This window comes from Misgurnus anguillicaudatus, chromosome 16 (genome assembly GCF_027580225.2).
Source record: "Misgurnus anguillicaudatus chromosome 16, ASM2758022v2, whole genome shotgun sequence".
NCBI lineage: Eukaryota > Metazoa > Chordata > Actinopteri > Cypriniformes > Cobitidae > Misgurnus > Misgurnus anguillicaudatus.
In genome coordinates, this window is record NC_073352.2 from 28029560 (window position 1) to 28049161 (window position 19602).

Sequence of the window (19602 nt, forward strand, 5' to 3'; positions counted from 1 at the left end):
GTATACATGTTTGTAACAACATGAGGATGAGTAAATGATGACAGAGTTTTCATTTTTGGGTCAACTATCCCTTATAACCCCACCTCACAATTAAATAAGCTTTTTTTTTAAATATTGTGAATAACTAACTAGTCGGAAGATATTTTGAGGAATGTTTGCAACCAATCCATTTGTGAAACTCCTTCACTTCCATAGTATTCTTATGGAACTTAATGGGGCCTCTTATTGGTTTGTTTAAAAACATTCCTCAAAATATCTTCCTTCATGTTTTTCAGAACAAATAAATGTATACAGGTTTGTAACAACATGAGAGTGAGTAAATGATGACAGAATTTTCATTTTTGGGTAAACTATCCCTTTAAGAAGGTTTTGTGGCACATGGTTTTGTAGCTCAGCTGGTAGCGCATTGTGTTAGCAACACACAACCATGGGTTTGATTCCTTGGGAAGACACATACTGATAAAAAATGTATAGATTTAACTACAATAATGTTCTGGTTATAAAACACTTTATACTTTGCCAAAATTACTTTCTTACTTAGTATTTTTGTCTTGTTTTCAGTATAAATATCTGAACTTTTTTTTAAAATATATACAATTTAAGTGAATTTGTGCTTAAAACAAGCAAAAATATCTGCCAATGGTGTGAGAAAATTTAGCTTGATTTAAGTGTTTAAAAAAGAATACTCATTTCAAGATTTATTTCCCATCGTCAGATATTTTTTCTGGTTTTAAGCACAAATTTACTTAAATTGTATAGTTTTATCTGAAAACTACACGTATTTTCTCTGGTCATTTTGCTAATCAAGAAAATACATCTTGATTTAAGAATTTTTAGATATTTCTACTGAAAACAAGACAAAAACACTAAGTAGGAAAATCATTTTTGCAGTGTAGTTTTGGGACACTTTTGTCCACCCCAAATAACAGTCACAGACATTTTACAAATGTAAAAAATAATTTTATTTTCAAATAAATACCATCCAAAACTCAATACATACATCTCAATGTGAGATATCAGTGTTTATCTGATCTATAAAAGTGCCTTTCCTGACAGACATTAAAAATAAAATGTATTGTCAAGATACATCACCGTGAAAATAGTGACCCAGCCTGTGAAAACCCAGCTAAAGTCATTTTTTTGTGATTTACAGTTTTTTACTTAAAATTATCCTGCAACATTCTGTGAAAATATAACCTTGATATTATATACTCAGAATATTGACTGAGTAAGATTAATGCGAAATCAAGCTTTGATGCATTGGATTATGAGACTTTAGCCTGGATTTCACAGAAAGGGTCACATATCATCTAAAAAGCACTTTTTATCTTTTATCTTAATCTTCAGTAGGGAAACCACCCTACAGTTTCTTTCCAGGAACAGTCACATTATTAAAACAGCAGTTTGATGATCTCAACACAAGGTGGTGCGACAAACTTCTCATTCGACAAAATTGAAGCCGTTTAAGTTAACGTACAAACATCTGCATTATACTGTTCAGCCAGCTGTCCTAAAACAGATCTCTTAATAAAACACGAAAATGCAACGGATCTCAAAATAAACACGAAAATGTTCAATAAATAATTAATAAATAGAAAGGCAGGATCTCAGAGCAGCGGCGCAGTTGGGGGACTCTGCTGTGGTAGTGTCATGTACACTTTCTCACTGTACTCATCTCTATTGCAGTCTGACGAAGATCTAGAGAAAGAGGAAAGTGGGACGTTACTCACTATTTGATATTTTTGCTCATTGCAGAACATGCTCTGTAAAATCTATCGGTTTTTATTACCGGTAAAACCAAAGCAATGCACCGCACGGCAGAATCTCACGACAGTTACGTTTCACAAGAAAGATAGCAGTTGAGTTTTTTCATTGCAACATCATTATTGGACAAATAATCCTGTCCTTGTTAGGAAGAACCATAAATATAATAACCAAATATTTTTCTTTGAACATGAAGCAGTGTAATTGTCAACGTTTGTGTACAACAGGTTCCAATTACAAAGAATTAAGTATTGTGGTGCAAACAACAAAACGTTTGATGTCCACGTGTATGGACACACCAGATCTTAGAAGGTTAATTGGAATTGATGATGTCACAATGATGCAGTCATTCTTAATGGATGTATGCATCCTGTAGATTTGTTTATCCAAAGCGACTTACATTGCATTACAAGGTGTATGATATATAAGTAATATATCAGACTTGCAAAGACATGGGTTTATTAAAAAAATTATATTTTAGAGTTTTGCATTAAACTTACCTTTTGCAGGAGAGTGTGAAAGTTCTCTAAAAACTTATGTCTGTGAACCAGGGGGTACGAGTCACACGTTTTGCACTTGGCTTTCTGAAACACAGCGTTATACATGCATGTCAAAACAATGGACTTCTATATTAAATTCTGTCATGGATCTTTTTAAAATGTGTTTGTATTCAGCAGTTGCTTCGTTTCTCACCTTTGTCTCTTCTGGACTGCAACTGGACACACTCTTAACCTTTACAAACAAAGAATCAATACATTAGAAAACTCGTAAACATGGCTTTACAGACTACACTTATTGTTAACTCAAATGTTAAATGCTCTCTAAAAGTGTAAAACAAACAATACATTGCATTTACAAGATGAACAATTGTTTTTTTTATATCTGTATGCAAATACACAAAATATAATTTACATCCACTCACAATGAATGTTTTTCCTAGATTCCTTTTGATTGTTATCTGTGATTTCTTCAGCTTGTCATTGACAGGGAATTCAATCCATTTGGATTGAAAACATTCGAGAGCAGATGCAATACAGCAGTCCTGTTCAGAAAAACAAACCAAAGAGTTAGACAAAACAGAAAGATGAATATTTAAAAATGAATGCATTGCCAAAGCATTTGCACAAATGGTGCAAACAAAAGTAAATAAAAATAATACAAAGTATATAGTGCAACATTTAAAGTAAAATAGTAAGTTATAGAAATAAAAAAGATTAAGAACAAAACTCTCTCTCTCTCTCTCTCTCTCTCTCTCTCTCTCTTCTGTCAGTACTGGATGTAAATATCTATACATCTCAACTTCCTGTTCTGCTCTTAACAGAAACCATTTTTTTCAAGCCAACCTAAAGTGTTTTGCAGAACTTTAGGTAATGAACATACAGCAACGTTGTCTTTTGGGAAATCAAAAAGTTTCATTTAACCCTTTGCTGCGGATGTTTTCTAAAAAGTAGACTGCAGTATTTTTCACATCACTCATCCGATTTCACCTAAACGAAGCGATAAAGCGACCGTCTCGCTGTGCAAAACAATGCAAAAAGATGAGTTGCTTGTAAGGAAAACTATGACTAAAATTTTGTTAAAAGGTTTGTTTCTCCATAGAGTTTAGCTTTCATTGAAACACAGATCATTTGAATGAAATCCACCCACATATTATGAAATGTAAATTGTTCAGTCGTGATTTGAATGCGTTTCTGCAGATTAAGACGTTCAAGTGAAACCAGGCTGTTATTTAAGGTGGGCTGTGTAACAGTGAGTTAAATCCTGTTCCAATTCACTGAATCATGCAACAACCGCTACGAATCAATAAACCTACAGTAAATTGTGGTTGCAAATTAAAAAGTACAACACATCATCCAGACCCTGTTTAAAAAACCAGTCGGTTAACTTTTTCTTACCTCTATATCATTGACAGTAGGCGAGTGGATCGGTGTATTATTGTCCTTGTTTAGATAAAACACAAACACAAAAAAAACACCAGTCAGTATCAGTCAGTACGCTCAGTGTAAATGTGTAAATAAACACAGTGATATATATATATATATATATATATATATATATATATATATATATATATATATATATATATATATATATATATATATATATATATATATATATATATATATATATATAAAATAAGCCATCGGCAGAACATCAGAAATCATCTTACCTGTCCTTTGCTCCATTCCTTTATCTTCTTGAGTTCAAACATAACTTTATTAAGCGTCAGGACGGTCTGAGAATCTTCAGCCGTCGCTACGACCAAACACGTCACTGCGAACAGAATGCAAATAGATGTCTTCATCTTTCAGCTCTTTGCTTTCTCTATTGCAGCTTTGTTTGTCCTTCATACTGTCAACAGGTAGAGATTCACCTTTATATAAGAATCCTTGGGGACCCAGGAAAACCGCTTGTTTGTGGAGATTGGAAATCTAGAGGGACGGACAGTGGGTAATGACTTTTTTCTTTTCCACTGGCCTCCGTCACGACTGTCAATCGAGAAAGATGTAATCGAGAGGCGCGTGCGCGGGGGTGTACGGATGCGTCGTGTGTGTTTCTGTTTGTGTGCATGCGTGTTTGTGTGTGTGTGTGTGCATGAACCTGACCCAGACTTTCTGCACACTTGGCAGGAAACTACAAAATGCTGTCAGTTCCTTTTCTCAATATGAATCAGCATCGGCACTGTTTGTGTGTGTGTGTTTGTGTGTGTGTGAAAGAGAGACTACAAGTACAAATGGTTATGACAAAGGTGCTTTTTGCTTTGTGGCCTTACCCACAAACCATATTGATTATAGAGAAAAACAGGAAGTTGAATGTACTGTTCATCTTGTGAGATAAGAATAGCTCACTGTAGTATCCAACCAATTTTCTGACGTATGGAAATGAATTATCTTCACTCAAGACTTTATCTCGGATAAATGACAGAAAGACGTTGGGATGAGAACGAATGGCGTGACGTGTTTAGCATGCACACGAGCGCGGTATCAGGGGCCAGTTTCACAGTATCGTGACACGCTTTGAAAATCGCTTGTACGCATCATAGAACAGGAAATGAGGTTATGTGCATGGGCATGTGAAACAACCCCTCTGGCCAATCAGAAGGTGGCCTTGAAAAGGAAGTTGTGGGTGACGGTTGTTAGATGTCATAGTGACAACACAGCAGGGGAAGGCCCTCAGTGACCCCCGGGCCGCGGATGAAGCGGTACTGGGGATTCCTTCACTTTACCTCTCGGTGATCATGGAAGCGTTCAGGTGAAAACGAAATGATTCAGAAGTTTCCTCTTTCAGTTATGTCAAGAACTGAATGATTTCCCTTCACCTGGAAAGCAAAATGCTATGTGGGTAGGGGGTATCTAAAGTTAAAATTGCGAGTCATTGCATGATTGCAACTTATAATATTCCAAATAAAGTAAGTTTATTGCATAAGTGTGTGTTTGTGAGCTGGGCAGATTGACGATATCTGTGGCTGATGATGTAAAACCCAAAAAGTGTTGGAGGTGTGACAAGAGATAGGAGGGCTGGGGTTACAAAACACAGCCAAGATTATTTTTACATATTGAGTTTTTGATGTCACTGGTTTTGATTTTAAGATTGTCATGATTTGTCTAGGATTTGTGAGTTTAAATGTTTTATAATTATTTGTGTCTGTTATATTTTTATGTTTCATCATTTGTACAACACTGTGGTCAACGTTGTTGTATTATTATGTGCTTTATAAATAAATTGAATCAAAAATCACCAAATTAACCAAAATGTGAAGTCATTAATTTGTGATTTACATAATGTAAGAAGCATTCTTTGAAAATATAATCTTGATATCTCCAATATTGACTGCGTAAGATTGTTTTAAACATTGAAATCAGATTTTGAAACTTAAGCTTAGACTTCACAGACAAGCTCACAAATGTTTCTTAAAAAAACCATTGTGGATGCTGACGTCATCTGCCGATGATCCAAATCAACAGGAAATTAACATGTGGTCGTATTATGCGATATTGGTGCGTGTTAAAAAAAGTTAATTTTTGTCATTCTTTCATCATAATGTAATGACTTATTGTAATAACTGAAATGACTTTAATGGAATGTCAAAAATCCCTTTTATTTCTCAACCTCTCTTCTCGATCCTCTGTTTAATATCTAAAAAAATCTGAGAATAAGGCCTATTTCTTCTATAGATGGACAGATAAATCTAACAATTATGCAACATTTACATTAATGGATTTGGCAGATGCTTTTATCGAAAGTGACTTGTAGTGCATTGCAAGGTATCATTTTTCATCAGTAAACCTGTAAAAAGTGATTAATAAGTTTAATTGGTAAAACCTAAACATTCAAGGTTATTCAACTTAAAATTTTCACCTAAAGTGAACTTATAAGTTATATGAATTAAACTTTTTTTAGGTGTTACCCATTTAAAGGAGCAGTGTGTAAATTTTAGAAAGATCTAATGACAGAAATGCAATATAATCTACATAACTATATTATCAGTGGTGTATAAAGACCTTACATAATATACTGTATTGTTTTTATTATCTTAGAATGAGAAATTTTAATCTGCATACACTGCGGGTCCCCTTACATGGAAGTCGTCATTTTGTGCCGCCATGTTTCTACAGTAGCCATAAGCAGACAAACTGCTCTACAGAGCGCGCTTTGTCAATATGGTATTTTGTCTTAGACAACGACATATTTGTCCTGTGGCGGCTACCGTAGCTTCTCTATCCGTTTCGGTAAACGGTGGAGTGAGTCGTTGGTTGCAATCACAATCTCACTGGTAAATGCCGCTAAAATCTAGGCTACATACTGCACCTTTAAGTAATTTTTTTTAAGTTGATCCAACTATTCACTTTTTACAGTGTGTGTGCTATTTGGGTTTGAACCAATGACCTTTTGCACTTTTAACACAATGAGCTCAACCAATAAGCCACACGGGAGCAAGAAGTGTAGAATATTTTTAATAATCTCAAGTATAGTGAATATTTATATCTACATACTGTAAACAGGACTGCTTCAGCTTCACCTTTCCTTCTTCCACCTAAAAATGTAAACATTTCTGACCCTCATTAAAGGGTCTAGGCTAGGTTATTTTTGACACATAATGGGTAAATATTGGACAGAACACATAATGGGTTAAAAATGACCCAATGTTGGGTTGTTGTTATACAACCATAATAACCCAGCAGTATTTAATAGGATAACATTAACACATTGTTTTGTGTTATCCTATTTAACACATTATGTGTCATTTCGTATTAATTTTGAGTTCAAATAAATAGAAGGGACAACACAAGATGTGTTAAAACAACACTAAATGTGTTGTCCTTAACTAGACACAACATTTGTTATTTTAACACATTTGTTTTAATAGTGTAGCAATAGCCAACAATTGTATGAGTCAAAATTATTGATTTTTGTCGATGCCAAAAATAACTAGAAATAATTAGTCACATAACACACAGTGTTTCTGCGTATCTGATTTTAATCGAGTACCTGTAGCGTAGTATTACATCATTCATATCTTCAAAGAGTCTTCAGTTTTATCAGATTTATAAAAGACAGATTAGCTGTACTGCTTTTCCCAACAAACAAAAAAAACAGGCCCCTGGAGGTGTACTGTGGGCGGAGTGAGTCACGGTCAATGAACACGCATAAAAAATTATTTTATAAACTTATGATTCCCTACATGTTCATGTCGTTTACATGCACTTACACAACGATTGCCAACAAAACGCACACAGGTAAAGTGCCCATATAAGAACTTCCACTGTACCTTCAGAACTGAAAAAGAAATAAAGCAAGATTGTTACGTATGAATCTTTCATGCTCCCAAAAAATCATGATTGAAAAAGATCATGTTCCATAAAGATATGTTGTACGTTAGCATAAATATATCAAAAGTTTATTTTTGTGAGTGGATGGAGTTGCTAAGGATTTCATTTGGACAACTTTAAATGTGATTTTCTCAATATTTATTTTGCACCCCCAGATGCAATATTTTCAAATAGCCAAATATTGTCCTATCCTAATAAACCATACATCAATGGAATGCTTATTTATTTACATGTATCAATTAAATTTTTCAAAAAAAGATTTTGTGGTATTAAATCTTAATTTGTTTGCATTTAACCAAAGCAAAAAATTACTGTGTTTTCTATCAGGATGTTTGTTGTAATTATAAAATAAAATAAAAATATAGCAATTTCCCTTTTTCCATAATTTTACATTTTTTGATGACTAACTTCTCAAAAGTCCCAAACTCTTTTCTGATATTTGCATACAGAAATGATGCGACACAGTGGAAGCTAAATCTAGTGAGACAGTGTTTGTATGTGAGGCAAAAACAGATTCGTAGTTCGCCTTAAAACTGATGCGCAATGTTTTCCATTGAAGGAAAATTAGATTTTTCCTCTATTTTAACCGTTTAAGCAAACCTTGAAATCAGACACACCTTTCATATGACTCAACACTCAATGTATCGCTCAAAAATCATCTGAGGAAAATATGTATTTAGATAAAAATCAAGAAAGTTCACTTCAAAGTGGGAAAGGCCCTGACGGCGATCAAAGATCACCCATAACTTAGATATTTTGAGTTATGAGTCAGTTTCTGTTGTCATATTTCCATTATAAAATGAAACCAAGCAAAATTCTGAACAGAATTCTTACTCACTGTTTTTCTGTTTAGACAAAGTTATAAAGCACAACCTGATTTAAATATCAGTGTCTCTTCTTCAGTGTGTTATTAACAAAGCCAACATTCATTTCCCTTTTTCTTCTCTTTTGGTATTTAGAAATTCCTGAAAAACTGAATTGAAATGATTTCATGGCCTGTTGTTATTCAGTTGTGTTTGTGGAGGTGGCGTGGAGTCTGATAATGAGGTGGGTTACTGATTCATTAAAGTATTTCTAGACCAACAACACAAAACAGCTGATCACAAACAAATTGACTCACACTTAAGACAGACTGAGTCACATTATGGTTTTTAACAGGTGTGATATATAGTACTGTACAGCACAGGTCATTTACTGAGACTGCGTTATTATCTGATATAAAAATCAAAAGGCAACTACAATATGAAAAACTGCACTTATATTTTATTATTGTTCAATTTAAATATTGATGGTTTGATTCATTAATGTCTGCTAACAAAATCTCAAACTATGATCAGATTTGCCAATATTTCTAAAAGCAAAAGTCAAAGGTTTTAGTAAACTTAGAACAAATAATCCACTAGAATAACTCTAACTGTATAATATTATTATTTTATTTTACCAAAAATATTAGAATTAATATCAAAGACAAAGGTGATACTTAAATGATATCCAAATAAACACTGTCAATGATTAAGCTTGAAACAAAACAAAATTTATCTTGGATCTGTGTGTGTTTTGTAAACACATGTGAAAATGCTCATATATAAAATCATCTTTACATGACAACTACACTTAAATTTTGTAAATAAATTGCAGTATGTTCATTAAAAAATATGCACAAATTATTCTGTTTAAAATGTCCACAAAACATGTTCTTCCTTTTTAAGATATAAATAATTGTCATGATACATCTTTTAAAAAATATAGTAAATATCTGATTTTAACATTTTCAAAGACTTTTTACTGATTTTAGTCAGTAAGATCAGTGGCCGGTTGCATAAAACTTTAAGACTAGCTTTAAAAGTCATGAATTTTTTTCTTCAAGACTGATCATAACTGTTTTAAGTATGTTACATAGAAAAGTAGATTGGTCTAATTTAAATCCAAATAATAAGACTGATTAGCCCTAACTAATTGCTAGTTAGTCAGAATCATACTTAAGACGCAGTCTTAACGTCACGGCTATGTTTATGCAACCGGCCACAGACTCTTTATCTACCATCTCAGTTATTCTGTTTTCTATTACACAAGAACATTTAGTTTAGTTTAGTTTATTTCTTAAGCACTATTTAAACAACAAGACTTGTACTGTATTAAAACATCAATAAATAAAATTTTAAAAACACAAAGGCATGAATCAACATTTCCAAATCTCTGCAAGACGGAAAAAAATTTTACCTTAGCCAGTAATCTTAAATGAAAAAAAAAGATTTTAAAGGGGAGGTATCATGAAAATCTGACATTTTTCATGTTTAAGTGCTGTAATTGAGTCCCTGGTGCTTCTATCAACCTAGAAAATGTGAAAAAAGATCAACTCATTAACTTAGTTTTGATAAACCATTCTCTGCAAGCATGTGAAAAAATAGGTAATTGAAATCTGACTCCCCTTGTGATGTCAGAAGGGGATCTTATTATAATAACACCGCCCCTTAATCTGCATTATCCAAGCATGACACTGCCATTTAGTGCAGAGATCAGCTCATTTGCATTTAAAAGGACACATCCAAAATCGCACATTTTTGCTCACGGAAGTGGCCATTTTAACATGTTAAATTATCTAGATGATATTTTGAGCTAAAGCTTCACATATGTACTCTGGGGACACCAAATATTTATTTGACATCTTAAAAAAGTCTTGTGAAATGTCCCCTTTAATTTTAAATACATGGATATACAGGGTTAATGTACAGGGTTCCCACGGGTCCTTAAAATCTTTGAAAGTTTGTGAATCTGAGGGAAAAAATTCAAGGCCCTGGAAATATACATACATAGATACAAGTCATTGAAAGTTTTTTGGAAAAAAAATCCATATTATTCCCTGTAGGATAATATCATAAAATTTCTAGCGTTTTAAGTACACGTGCTAAACTGTTAGCTTTAAATGCTTATATCTTCTGTATGCGAATGTTGATTCATACCAAAATGCTTTTTTGCATAGTTGTGTTTGACACATGAAACATCTCGGGTTACATATGTAACTTTTGTTCCCTGAGAAGGGAACGAGACGCTGCGTCTCCCTTGCCATACTTCCTGCGTCCCTGTAACGCCGTCTTCTGCGATATTTCAGATAGCGATATACTTCCCGGCTCCCCCGTCACCCCGTCTTTGTCAATAAGCTTCACCATTGGTTGAATTTGATCTACACATTCAGATGCACTTACCCCTGGAGGCGTCCCAAAAGTGTCACCGCAGTGACACAGCGCGAGTTCCCTCGAAAGGGAACTGTAACAATGTATCTTAAAAGGTAACACGATGTAACCTTGCTCTCACTTGTGTCCCCACATTTAGTCCTTGAATTTGAGGGTATTGGACCTGGAAAGTCCTTGAAAGGTCCTTGAATTTGAAGTTAACTGAGGTGTGGGAACCCTGAATGCAAAAAAAGCTCTCAAACATTTAGGCATGTTGGTTTAACTTAGTAAAAGTATGACTCCTATTTCCACACAATTGAATTGATTTATCTTAATATAAGCCATGGAAATTGTACTTTCAAGTAAAAATTAAGTTCACTCAACTTATTTTGTTTAAATGTATTTGTGTTGAGCCAACTAACTTTACTTGCTTTTGTTGGACAATTTAAAAATATATATATATTTCTTTATTTTTTACCATAACAAATTGTGCATACAAAGCTGCATACATACCACAATGGTATAAACATGCTCGACCTGAACCTAAGTGAAACCCTCCCACTTTACCACCATGGTAACCCCCCAAAACTGACATACATAACAGAAAACTTCTAAATTTCAACATTGCAGATTAAAAAACAATAACATGTCCCCATAACTTTCATCTTGGTTAAAAACACACAGTTTAGTACTTAATTTAACATTTACTGTTTTCATTTGTCTTAAGAGCAAAGCATGCTGGGAACTCAATCCTCTGCATCGTTTCAGTTAGTCAACGAAAATGATAGATGTTGTCCCAACACAAATTAATTAAGTAAATTAAGTAACTAATTTTAATTAAGTAAACTCAGCAAGCGGTTAAGCTTCTTAACTGAGTGGAGTATTTTCAAAAAGAAAAGTTTAAAGGAAAACGCCAATGTTTTTCAATATTTTACTATGTTCTTACCTCAACTTAGACAAATTAATACATACATATCTTTTTTCAATGCATGCACATTTAATCTTTGTACAGCGCCTCGTGAATGTGTTAGCATTTAGCCTAGCCCCATTCATTCCTATGGCTCCAAACAAGGATGAATTTAGAAATCACCAAACACTTCCATGTTTTCCCTATTTAAAGACTGTTACATGAGTAGTTACACGAGTAAGTATGGTGGCACAAAATAAAACTTTTGTTTGGAGCCATAGGAATGAATGGGGCTAGGCTAAGTGCTGACACATTCAAAAAGCGCTGTACAAAGATTAAAAGTGCACGCATTGAAAAAAGATAGGTATGTATTTATTAATAAGTTGAGGTAAGAACATAGTAAAATATTGAAAAACTGTGGTGTTTTCCTTTAAGTGATGTCAAAGAGCTACCTATTTATGTCAATATTCATTGCAATTGTGTTTAAACAAAAAACAAAAACAAATGTGTATCGTTAAACTATACTGCTTAAGCAAAACCAACAGCCATTAAAAAAAGTTTTTTGAGTGTAGCATGTTGAACTCATGTCTTGTGAGCTGTGCTGTAGGCGTGATTTTGTTTGTAAGAGTCAGTGCTGATCAGATTTTAAGGGCAGTTAATTTTTCCCTTTTTTTATCTTAATGATTATCTATATCTGTACAGTTCCCTTAAAATGCACAAAAATTTCACCAGCAAACAACCAAAAAGCAATCTTAGACTCTTCTAGTCAAATGAGGAAACGATGGACCCCAATTTGAGAAGTAGGACAAGAACTTTTTTGCACGAGGATCCTGTTTGAGTGTTGTTTCTGAGTTTACTCATTACGTGAGCCATATTGTTGAAGTTTTTGCTATATGTGGGCATTTTCTATACATTAACAGGCAACGTGCTGCACGTCCGGGTTGCATTTGCCGTGTAGGTTGAGAGTTGACTCTGAATATTCAGTTTTTCACTTTCTCTCTCTCTCTCTTTCTCTCACACGTAGGCACAGAACATCAGATGCGCAGACACAACAACCTCCAGTACCGTACTGATTCCAGTCTGAAGTCCAGCTGAAAGCAACAGCAGTGTCAGCCGACCGATATTGGGGGCATGTGTTAGGACACAGGTGAATCAGTTTTCCGGCTTATTCAGACTGAGAAAGAGGCATGTTGATTTTGCGGATATTACGGTAAGTGCACAGGAAGATGATATGGTCGATGTGGGCGGGGGACGGCCGGTTTGTCTGTATGTAAGCTGGGAATATATTGATTGTGTGTTTTATGTTATGGAATGTGTGGCTCCTTGTGTCCTACTTCTTAATATGGAGAATGACTTAACATTATCAAGATGAATTTTAATGATTGAATGTCGGTGGTGTGAATTTATTATTTGGCAGACATAGATGAGGTTTTGTTGAAATTGTATGAAGTTTAGACTTAAATGTATTTATTAGAATCTGTAAAAGAAATGAAGCAATTAAGTAATGTTTTGTATCATAATTTTCAGCAAAATGTTTGAGTTACATCACATCTCTATAATATCCAGTTATTATCGCGCATAAATAACCTATTAAAATAACTTTTTGTTGTAAACACTATTACAATATAAGGGAAATTAGTTTTTTAATCATATGAATAAAAATAGGATCAACTTGTGTGTGGATTAACCAGTTCTCACCATGAACATAGTCATAGATGCAGGAATGGCGTGAAAAATAAATAAATAAAGTAAATAAAATTAGGTTGCTAAAAATAAAATATATACTTCTTGTGGTCTGTCTGACTGGACTAGCAGAAAGAAAACAAATTTTACCGAGCCCTTGTTCAAGTATCATGCCATAAATATCAGATTCTAAACAACACATCACTACAACAATTAAAGTTTGTATTTCAAAATTTTCTTAGTTTTATTTTCATACAGTTGAATAAATTAAAAGAAATGGTTTGCATTAGCAACAGCAGTCTCCAACATAGTGCCCACGGGCACCAGGTTGCCCACACAGAGTCTGTGAGTTGCCCGCCACAGCACATTCTATCAATAGTCTCACTTGTAATATTGATTTATTACTTTTTTATTAGCTTGGTTATTTTATGTATATTAACATTTTAAACGATAAAACATAATAACAAGTAAAATAAAATAAAATCAACAAGTGCAACAAAAAGTTAAGTAGCTTTCCAGATTTTCCATTTTTGTAGCCCCTGGCTCACATAAATGTTGGAGACCCCTGCCATAGAAGAACCATTTTGTCTCTATAGTTCCATAAAAAACCTTTAACATCTGAAAAGGCTTTCTGTTTCAAAACAGCTTTTTAAGATTATGAAAATGTATCAGTTCTTCTAAGGATTTTTGATTGAATGGTTCTTTGAGGAACCAAAAATGGCTCTTCTATGGCAACACTATAATGAGGAACTTTTTAAGCACCTTTATATTAAGACTGTACTCTTAAAACTAAAAATGCTTTTCAATAGCAGTGCCATAAAAGAAACATGTTTGGTTCCTTTAAGAGCCATTTTGAGTTCTTTCTTACCTTTTATAGTTCGTACAACATTTTTCCACTACAACAGAAATGTTGTTTTTGTTGAAACCATAAAGAACCTTTTAGTAAGAATCTCTTAACTAGCCTCCTGACTAATTTCCTTTTGTCAGGCTGGTCAAGGTTAAACTATCAAAACACATAGTTTCTACATCAAACATTTTTATTTATTTATTTTTGTAAAAGGGATAGTTCACCCAAAAATGAAAAGTTTGTCATTATTTACTCACTCTCATGTTGCTCTAAACCCGCACGAATCTCTCTTATCTGATGAACACAAAAGAAGACATTCAACAAAACGATGGCAAACACACAGCCGACTGTAACCCTTGACTTCCATAGAAGGGAAAACAAATAAGATGAAATTCAATGGGTACCATCAACTGTGTGCCCACCATCACCCATTAAAATATCCTCTTTTGTGTTCATCAAAACAAAAATTCACACAGGTCCAGAACAACATGAGGATGAGCAAACAATGACAGAATCATCATTTTTGCGTGAGCTATCCCTTTAAGAAGCTGTGTCATTTATAAGACACCTCTGTTAAAGGAGAGGTGTTTCCACTCTCAGGTAAGTCTCAATATAGTTAAATGAGAAAGTCACCGCCCAATTCTGTGTCACATGTATAAAAGCATTAAACCTCTCAGTGCTATTAACACCTGAAAGAGAGTTCATAAAACCCTTCAAGACTAATACACACGAGCACCTACATATGTGAAGGACATCAGATAAAATATTCATTTTACCACACTAAAGACGTTACAATACTACGCCAAAAAAAAACATCCGTATAAAAATGCTCGGGTACATACCAGTGTAAGCCGTCAGTCTGGATCATCTGCACTGTGAGGCAGTGAACGCTTTGGTGTCTGACTGAAAACTAAAGGGGTCTTTCAGTCAATATTATGCAATATTATCATTTCTGAAACCGTGACATTTCCCTGACATTTAGGGGTTAACAGATCGCCGCTTTTGAAAACAACAAGACGCATGTTGTTGTGGAAACGCAGAGATTTAGTGGAAACAAGACACAAGTTTCTGTCCAGAGGGCTCATATGTGGGAGTATTATTTATGACTTCAAAGTTAATTTTCCCATCAGAGCGACTCGTACAGTACAGAGATTTCTGAGAAGAGATGCCCTTTAGTTTTTAGTTGTTGATTAGGTTAATAATTCATTACATGAACGCAGCATACATGATGCAGTACAATGATAGTGTCGGTGCTTTTTATATGTGACCCTGGACCACTTAAGTCTTAAAGGGATAGTTCACCCAAAAATGAAAATAATGTCATTAATGACTCGCCCTCATGTCGTTCCAAACTCGAAAGACCTCCGTTCATCTTTGGAAACACAGTTTAAGATGTTTTAGATTTAGTCCGAGTGCTTGCTGACCCCTGCATTGAAAATCTATGTACGGTATACTGTCCATGTTCAGAAAGGTAATAAGAACATCATCAAAGTAGTCCATGTGACATCAGTGGGTCAGTTAGAATGTGTTGAAGCATCAAAAATAAATTTTGGTCTAAACAATATCAAAAGTTACGACTTTATTCAGCATTGTCTTCTTTTCTGGTTCTGTTGTGAACTGCGTGCATGAGACTGAAGTCACGTGACTGCAGTGCCACGGCTGACGTGTTATCTGGTGCGCCCCAGCGTTTTTTTTCTTGTGCACCCGAGCTTCGTTTACAGATTGAGGGAGACGCACGCTTTAAGTTTGGAAAAAAAAAACTTTGCAAACATGTCTGAGGATAAAATTTCATTGACGTCACTGCAGTCACGTGACTTCACGCGCTTCACAACAAAACTGGAAGAGAAGACATTTTTGGACCAAAATGTAGGCTTCAGCACATTCTAACTGAGCCACTGGTGTCACATGGACTACTTTGATGATGTTTTGTTGCCTTTCTGGACATGGACAGTGTGCCGTACGTAGATTTTCAATGGAGGGTCAGCAAGCTCTCGGACTGGATGTAGAACATCTTGGGCTGTGTTTCCGGGGATGAACGGAGGTCTTGCGAGTTTGGAGCGACGTGGGGGGTGGGTCATTGATGACATTGTTTTCATTTTTGGGTGAACTAACCCTTTAAGTCGCATGGGTATATTTGTAGCAATAGCCAAAAATGTTGTATGCACTGTAAGCCCAGACAAGTTGATTCAACTTAAAAAACACAGGATAGCTCCCTGCCCTAAAAATGTCAAGTTTGCCTTTTTGAAGTAACTAAGTTAAATCTACTTAAGGTTGCCGAACAGGCAATTTAAATTTTTCGTTCACTGAAATTAAAATGTCTCGTTTAGCAATATATTCTTGTTAGATTAACAAAGCATTTTCCTCTAAATAGTCAAATAATAAGCAAAAATGATAACAACAACTGCAGGCGTACAAAATAAAGACAACAAACAGCAAAACAATGCTCATATAACAGTAGCTGTTAATTTATGCATGCTGCAATGCATGCTGGGTCACATTTTCAAATCCAGAGATTTAAATTAGCTAAAATAAATTGATTCAACTAAACATTTCTTGCTGAATGAGGGAAATCATGCATTAAACTAAAACACTTCAGGAAATATTTCAGAGTTTAGGTTAAGTGTACTTATTTATTCGAGTTAAAACATAATGAGGGTTAACATTGTGGGTCAAAAGAACCTTTTATGCATCTTTTTTTAAGTATATTTATATGGGGCTCATGGATAGCACGTTACAGTATCACTTTGGTAGATCAAATCACTGTACTAACCTTAGTACATGTTGGTTACTTGTATGAAAGTGTCTTCTTGGTTTTGATGATTTGTGAAGTGCAACTCACGTATTAAGAGATTCACAATTTGGAGGAAAAACAAGCCTCTTTCTCGAGTAAATGCATTAGTCTGGTGTTACTTTCAGTTGTCTAATATCACGAATAAATAATGCGATCATTAAAACTAACAAAATAATACCTGTTTCATTACATACTGTATAAGAGGCAGGGGGACAGACGGGGGGTGTTGGCGTTCAGGCCCTGTTATCAGACGAATAATCAGACACGGAGGCAGCGATGAAATTTTGACACCTTGACGCACACCATTTTACCATTTCCTACTTTCCATTCAGAATTTTTAGTGTCTGAAACTTGTAAACAAACTTTCACCCTTATGCAAGCAGAACGCCAACGCCTTCGTCGTTCGCAAGAGCTCGGAAAATAACGGTGACTAAAATCCTGTTTATTACACAGGTAAAGACTGCAGGTTGCGTTTTTAATTATTTTTGGAAAATGTTTATTTGTTAAGCGAAGCTAAATTAAGCACGATGACGGCTTTATCGGTGGTGCGGCGTGTCTTCACGCCTTCAATTTTACATCTAAAGAGCAAAATCACTTTTACTGATAGCTTAGTCATGAAGGTTTGGGCTCCGTCATTTCATTAAAGCCTCATTCATTTCTCTCTGTACGGCTGAGTCATATTGATGCCATGATGGTTTTGAGCATCGCTGCTCTCATAGGCCTCTATAGCCAAGAGACGACACACATTTATCTAAATAAACACACTATAGACTTCTTGGGTTTTAAAATAAATATATCACAACAACAAAACTGCTTGCATTTATAAACAAAACACTTCGTCGACACAGCAAGTTTTTCCAAAAAAATAAAAAAATCTGCTTATTTGTGAGTCATTGTTTTGATTCTTGTACACTCGTGAGTCTGAACATTTTTTATTTATTTATATTTTTATACACCTTACACATTATATGACTGTAATGGAGGCATTTGACCCATTTGTGAATTTTTGTGAACCTTTAGTAAAGGTTTTTCGCACATTCATTCCTAGGTTTAATTTTGAACACATTTTGTGTTTGACTACCAAAAAGTCGACAGATTTTGGCCGTATGTGACACGTTACGATGACCGCAACTCTCAAGAGAAAGTCACATGACTGATTAAACCATATTGTGTCCTGGACAACATACAGTCAGCACTATGTCTAATATGTGGTCATTCGTGTTGACTTCTGAGGGAACGATATTTAAATTTCCTCTTACACAAGACTACACTGAGGACAACGACTACATTTAACTTGATACGACTTTCGTTCTTTTCTGCAGAGTTTCAACAATAAAGGTTAGGCTGTACATCTTTATTGACTCATATATTTACCTTCAACAGTAAAAGTCTGTCACATTTATCAAATGTCTGTGGTCGGACGTGACACATTTTTGTACACCAAACAAGCACAAGTCCTATGTTGTAAATAGCAAGAAATTTTAGAAGTGCTGTTTTTTAAGTACTGTAGACCAGTAAACGGTATTGAAGTCCAGCATTACTGAGACTCTGCCCTCTATGGGTCCCAAGGGGTAAAGCTGTCAGTCATGATGAATTTTAGGGACTGCATGAACTCAGGTGTCATAGCAGAATAATCTCAGGTTTTCATCACATTAGTCAATTACCTTATTTTTATAGTGCTGTGTATGTGCTTTACAGAAAAATACATTGCACTACTAGTGTTCTATTAATCAATTTCATTAAAGGTAAGAGTAACATTTAAAGAGCACCTATTATCCGATTCACAATTTTACATTTCCTTTGGTGTGTAAGTACATGTTAATGATATGCAAATGTTACAAATCCCAAAGTAAACGATGCAGCAAGTTATCGTCTCCAACTTAAATCTCTTTTCTTGGACTACAACGAACACATGGATTGTAGGCAACAGGTTAGTTCCTCGGCCTGTTGACGTGGACACGATGGTCATTATCATAATCGCACGCGCTTTTGACACCTTACCAATCTGTTACGTTCTGCTGGTAAAGTTGATCAATCAGCTTGGTCATCTGCATTTTTCTGCATTCGGCTGGTATTGATAAGGTACTAAAGATGATATCAACTCATGTCAGTATTGCATTGGGAGCTAATCTTTCAAACATTTACCATTCAGGCCAATCACAATCTGAACACATTGTATTACACAAAATAACATTGTTTTTAGCAACGTAATAGACAAACAAGGCAGGGCAGTAAAAGAGATATGTGCATGATATAACACATCTCATGATTCATTCATGGTTATTCTTTTCATTACCAGTCATATATTAGTTTAGCAGATGTACTGTATCTAATAGAAAAAGTATCCCAGCAAACAATAGCCGTCATTTCAGCATCTAGCGGTTTTAACCTTAGATCTGATATAGTCTGGTAAAATCAACTTGAATTCGATGGTTTTTGCCAAAGTAACTTGTGTGAGGTCTGATATTTCATCATGTAAGCAAAGTCAACAGTGAATATAAGGTGTTTGCTTTCATTTATTTATTTCGGGCTACGGTTAGACTTAAACATCAATTCAATTTTCACTGACAGCCCAAATTTCGCATTGTTTTAGCCTAGATGTCTGGGCT

At 34.8% G+C, this 19602-nt stretch overlaps 2 protein-coding genes across 6 annotated transcripts in view; one reads left to right on the top strand and one right to left on the bottom strand.

The window, feature by feature from the left end:
* Window positions 1–19602, top strand: part of bbs12 (Bardet-Biedl syndrome 12) — an 89391-nt gene that overhangs the window by 61570 nt on the left and 8219 nt on the right. For 4 of the 5 annotated variants that reach the window (XM_055178123.2, XM_055178120.2, XM_055178125.2 and 1 more), the window contains one exon: window positions 12697–12882. The gene's annotated coding sequence lies outside the window, so the exon portion shown is untranslated. Of the gene's footprint in view, window positions 1–8543; window positions 8643–12696; window positions 12883–19602 lie in introns of those variants that run through there. The other variant, XM_073854434.1, reaches the window with a different exon arrangement.
* On the bottom strand, window positions 952–4769 carry il21 (interleukin 21). Its single transcript, XM_055178131.2, has 6 exons — window positions 3935–4769; window positions 3660–3704; window positions 2687–2806; window positions 2458–2496; window positions 2265–2348; window positions 952–1698 (listed from the first exon to the last, which is right to left on the bottom strand). Exons 1-6 carry the CDS (start codon window positions 4067–4069, stop codon window positions 1678–1680), a joined length of 444 nt encoding a protein of 147 aa, XP_055034106.2. The 5' UTR covers window positions 4070–4769; the 3' UTR covers window positions 952–1677.

What these genes read in the sequence shown, in the direction of transcription:
- il21 (XM_055178131.2), bottom strand. Translation starts at nt 4,069, where the DNA reads ATGAAGACATCTATTTGCATTCTGTTCGCAGTGACGTGTTTGGTCGTA. An exon ending in ATCTAGGAAAAACATTCATT is followed by an intron (nt 2,497 to 2,686) that starts GTGAGTGGATGT and finishes TTGTTTGTAAAG; the next exon opens with GTTAAGAGTGTGTCCAGTTG. An exon ending in TTCACACTCTCCTGCAAAAG is followed by an intron (nt 1,699 to 2,264) that starts GTAAGTTTAATG and finishes CTCTTTCTCTAG; the next exon opens with ATCTTCGTCAGACTGCAATA.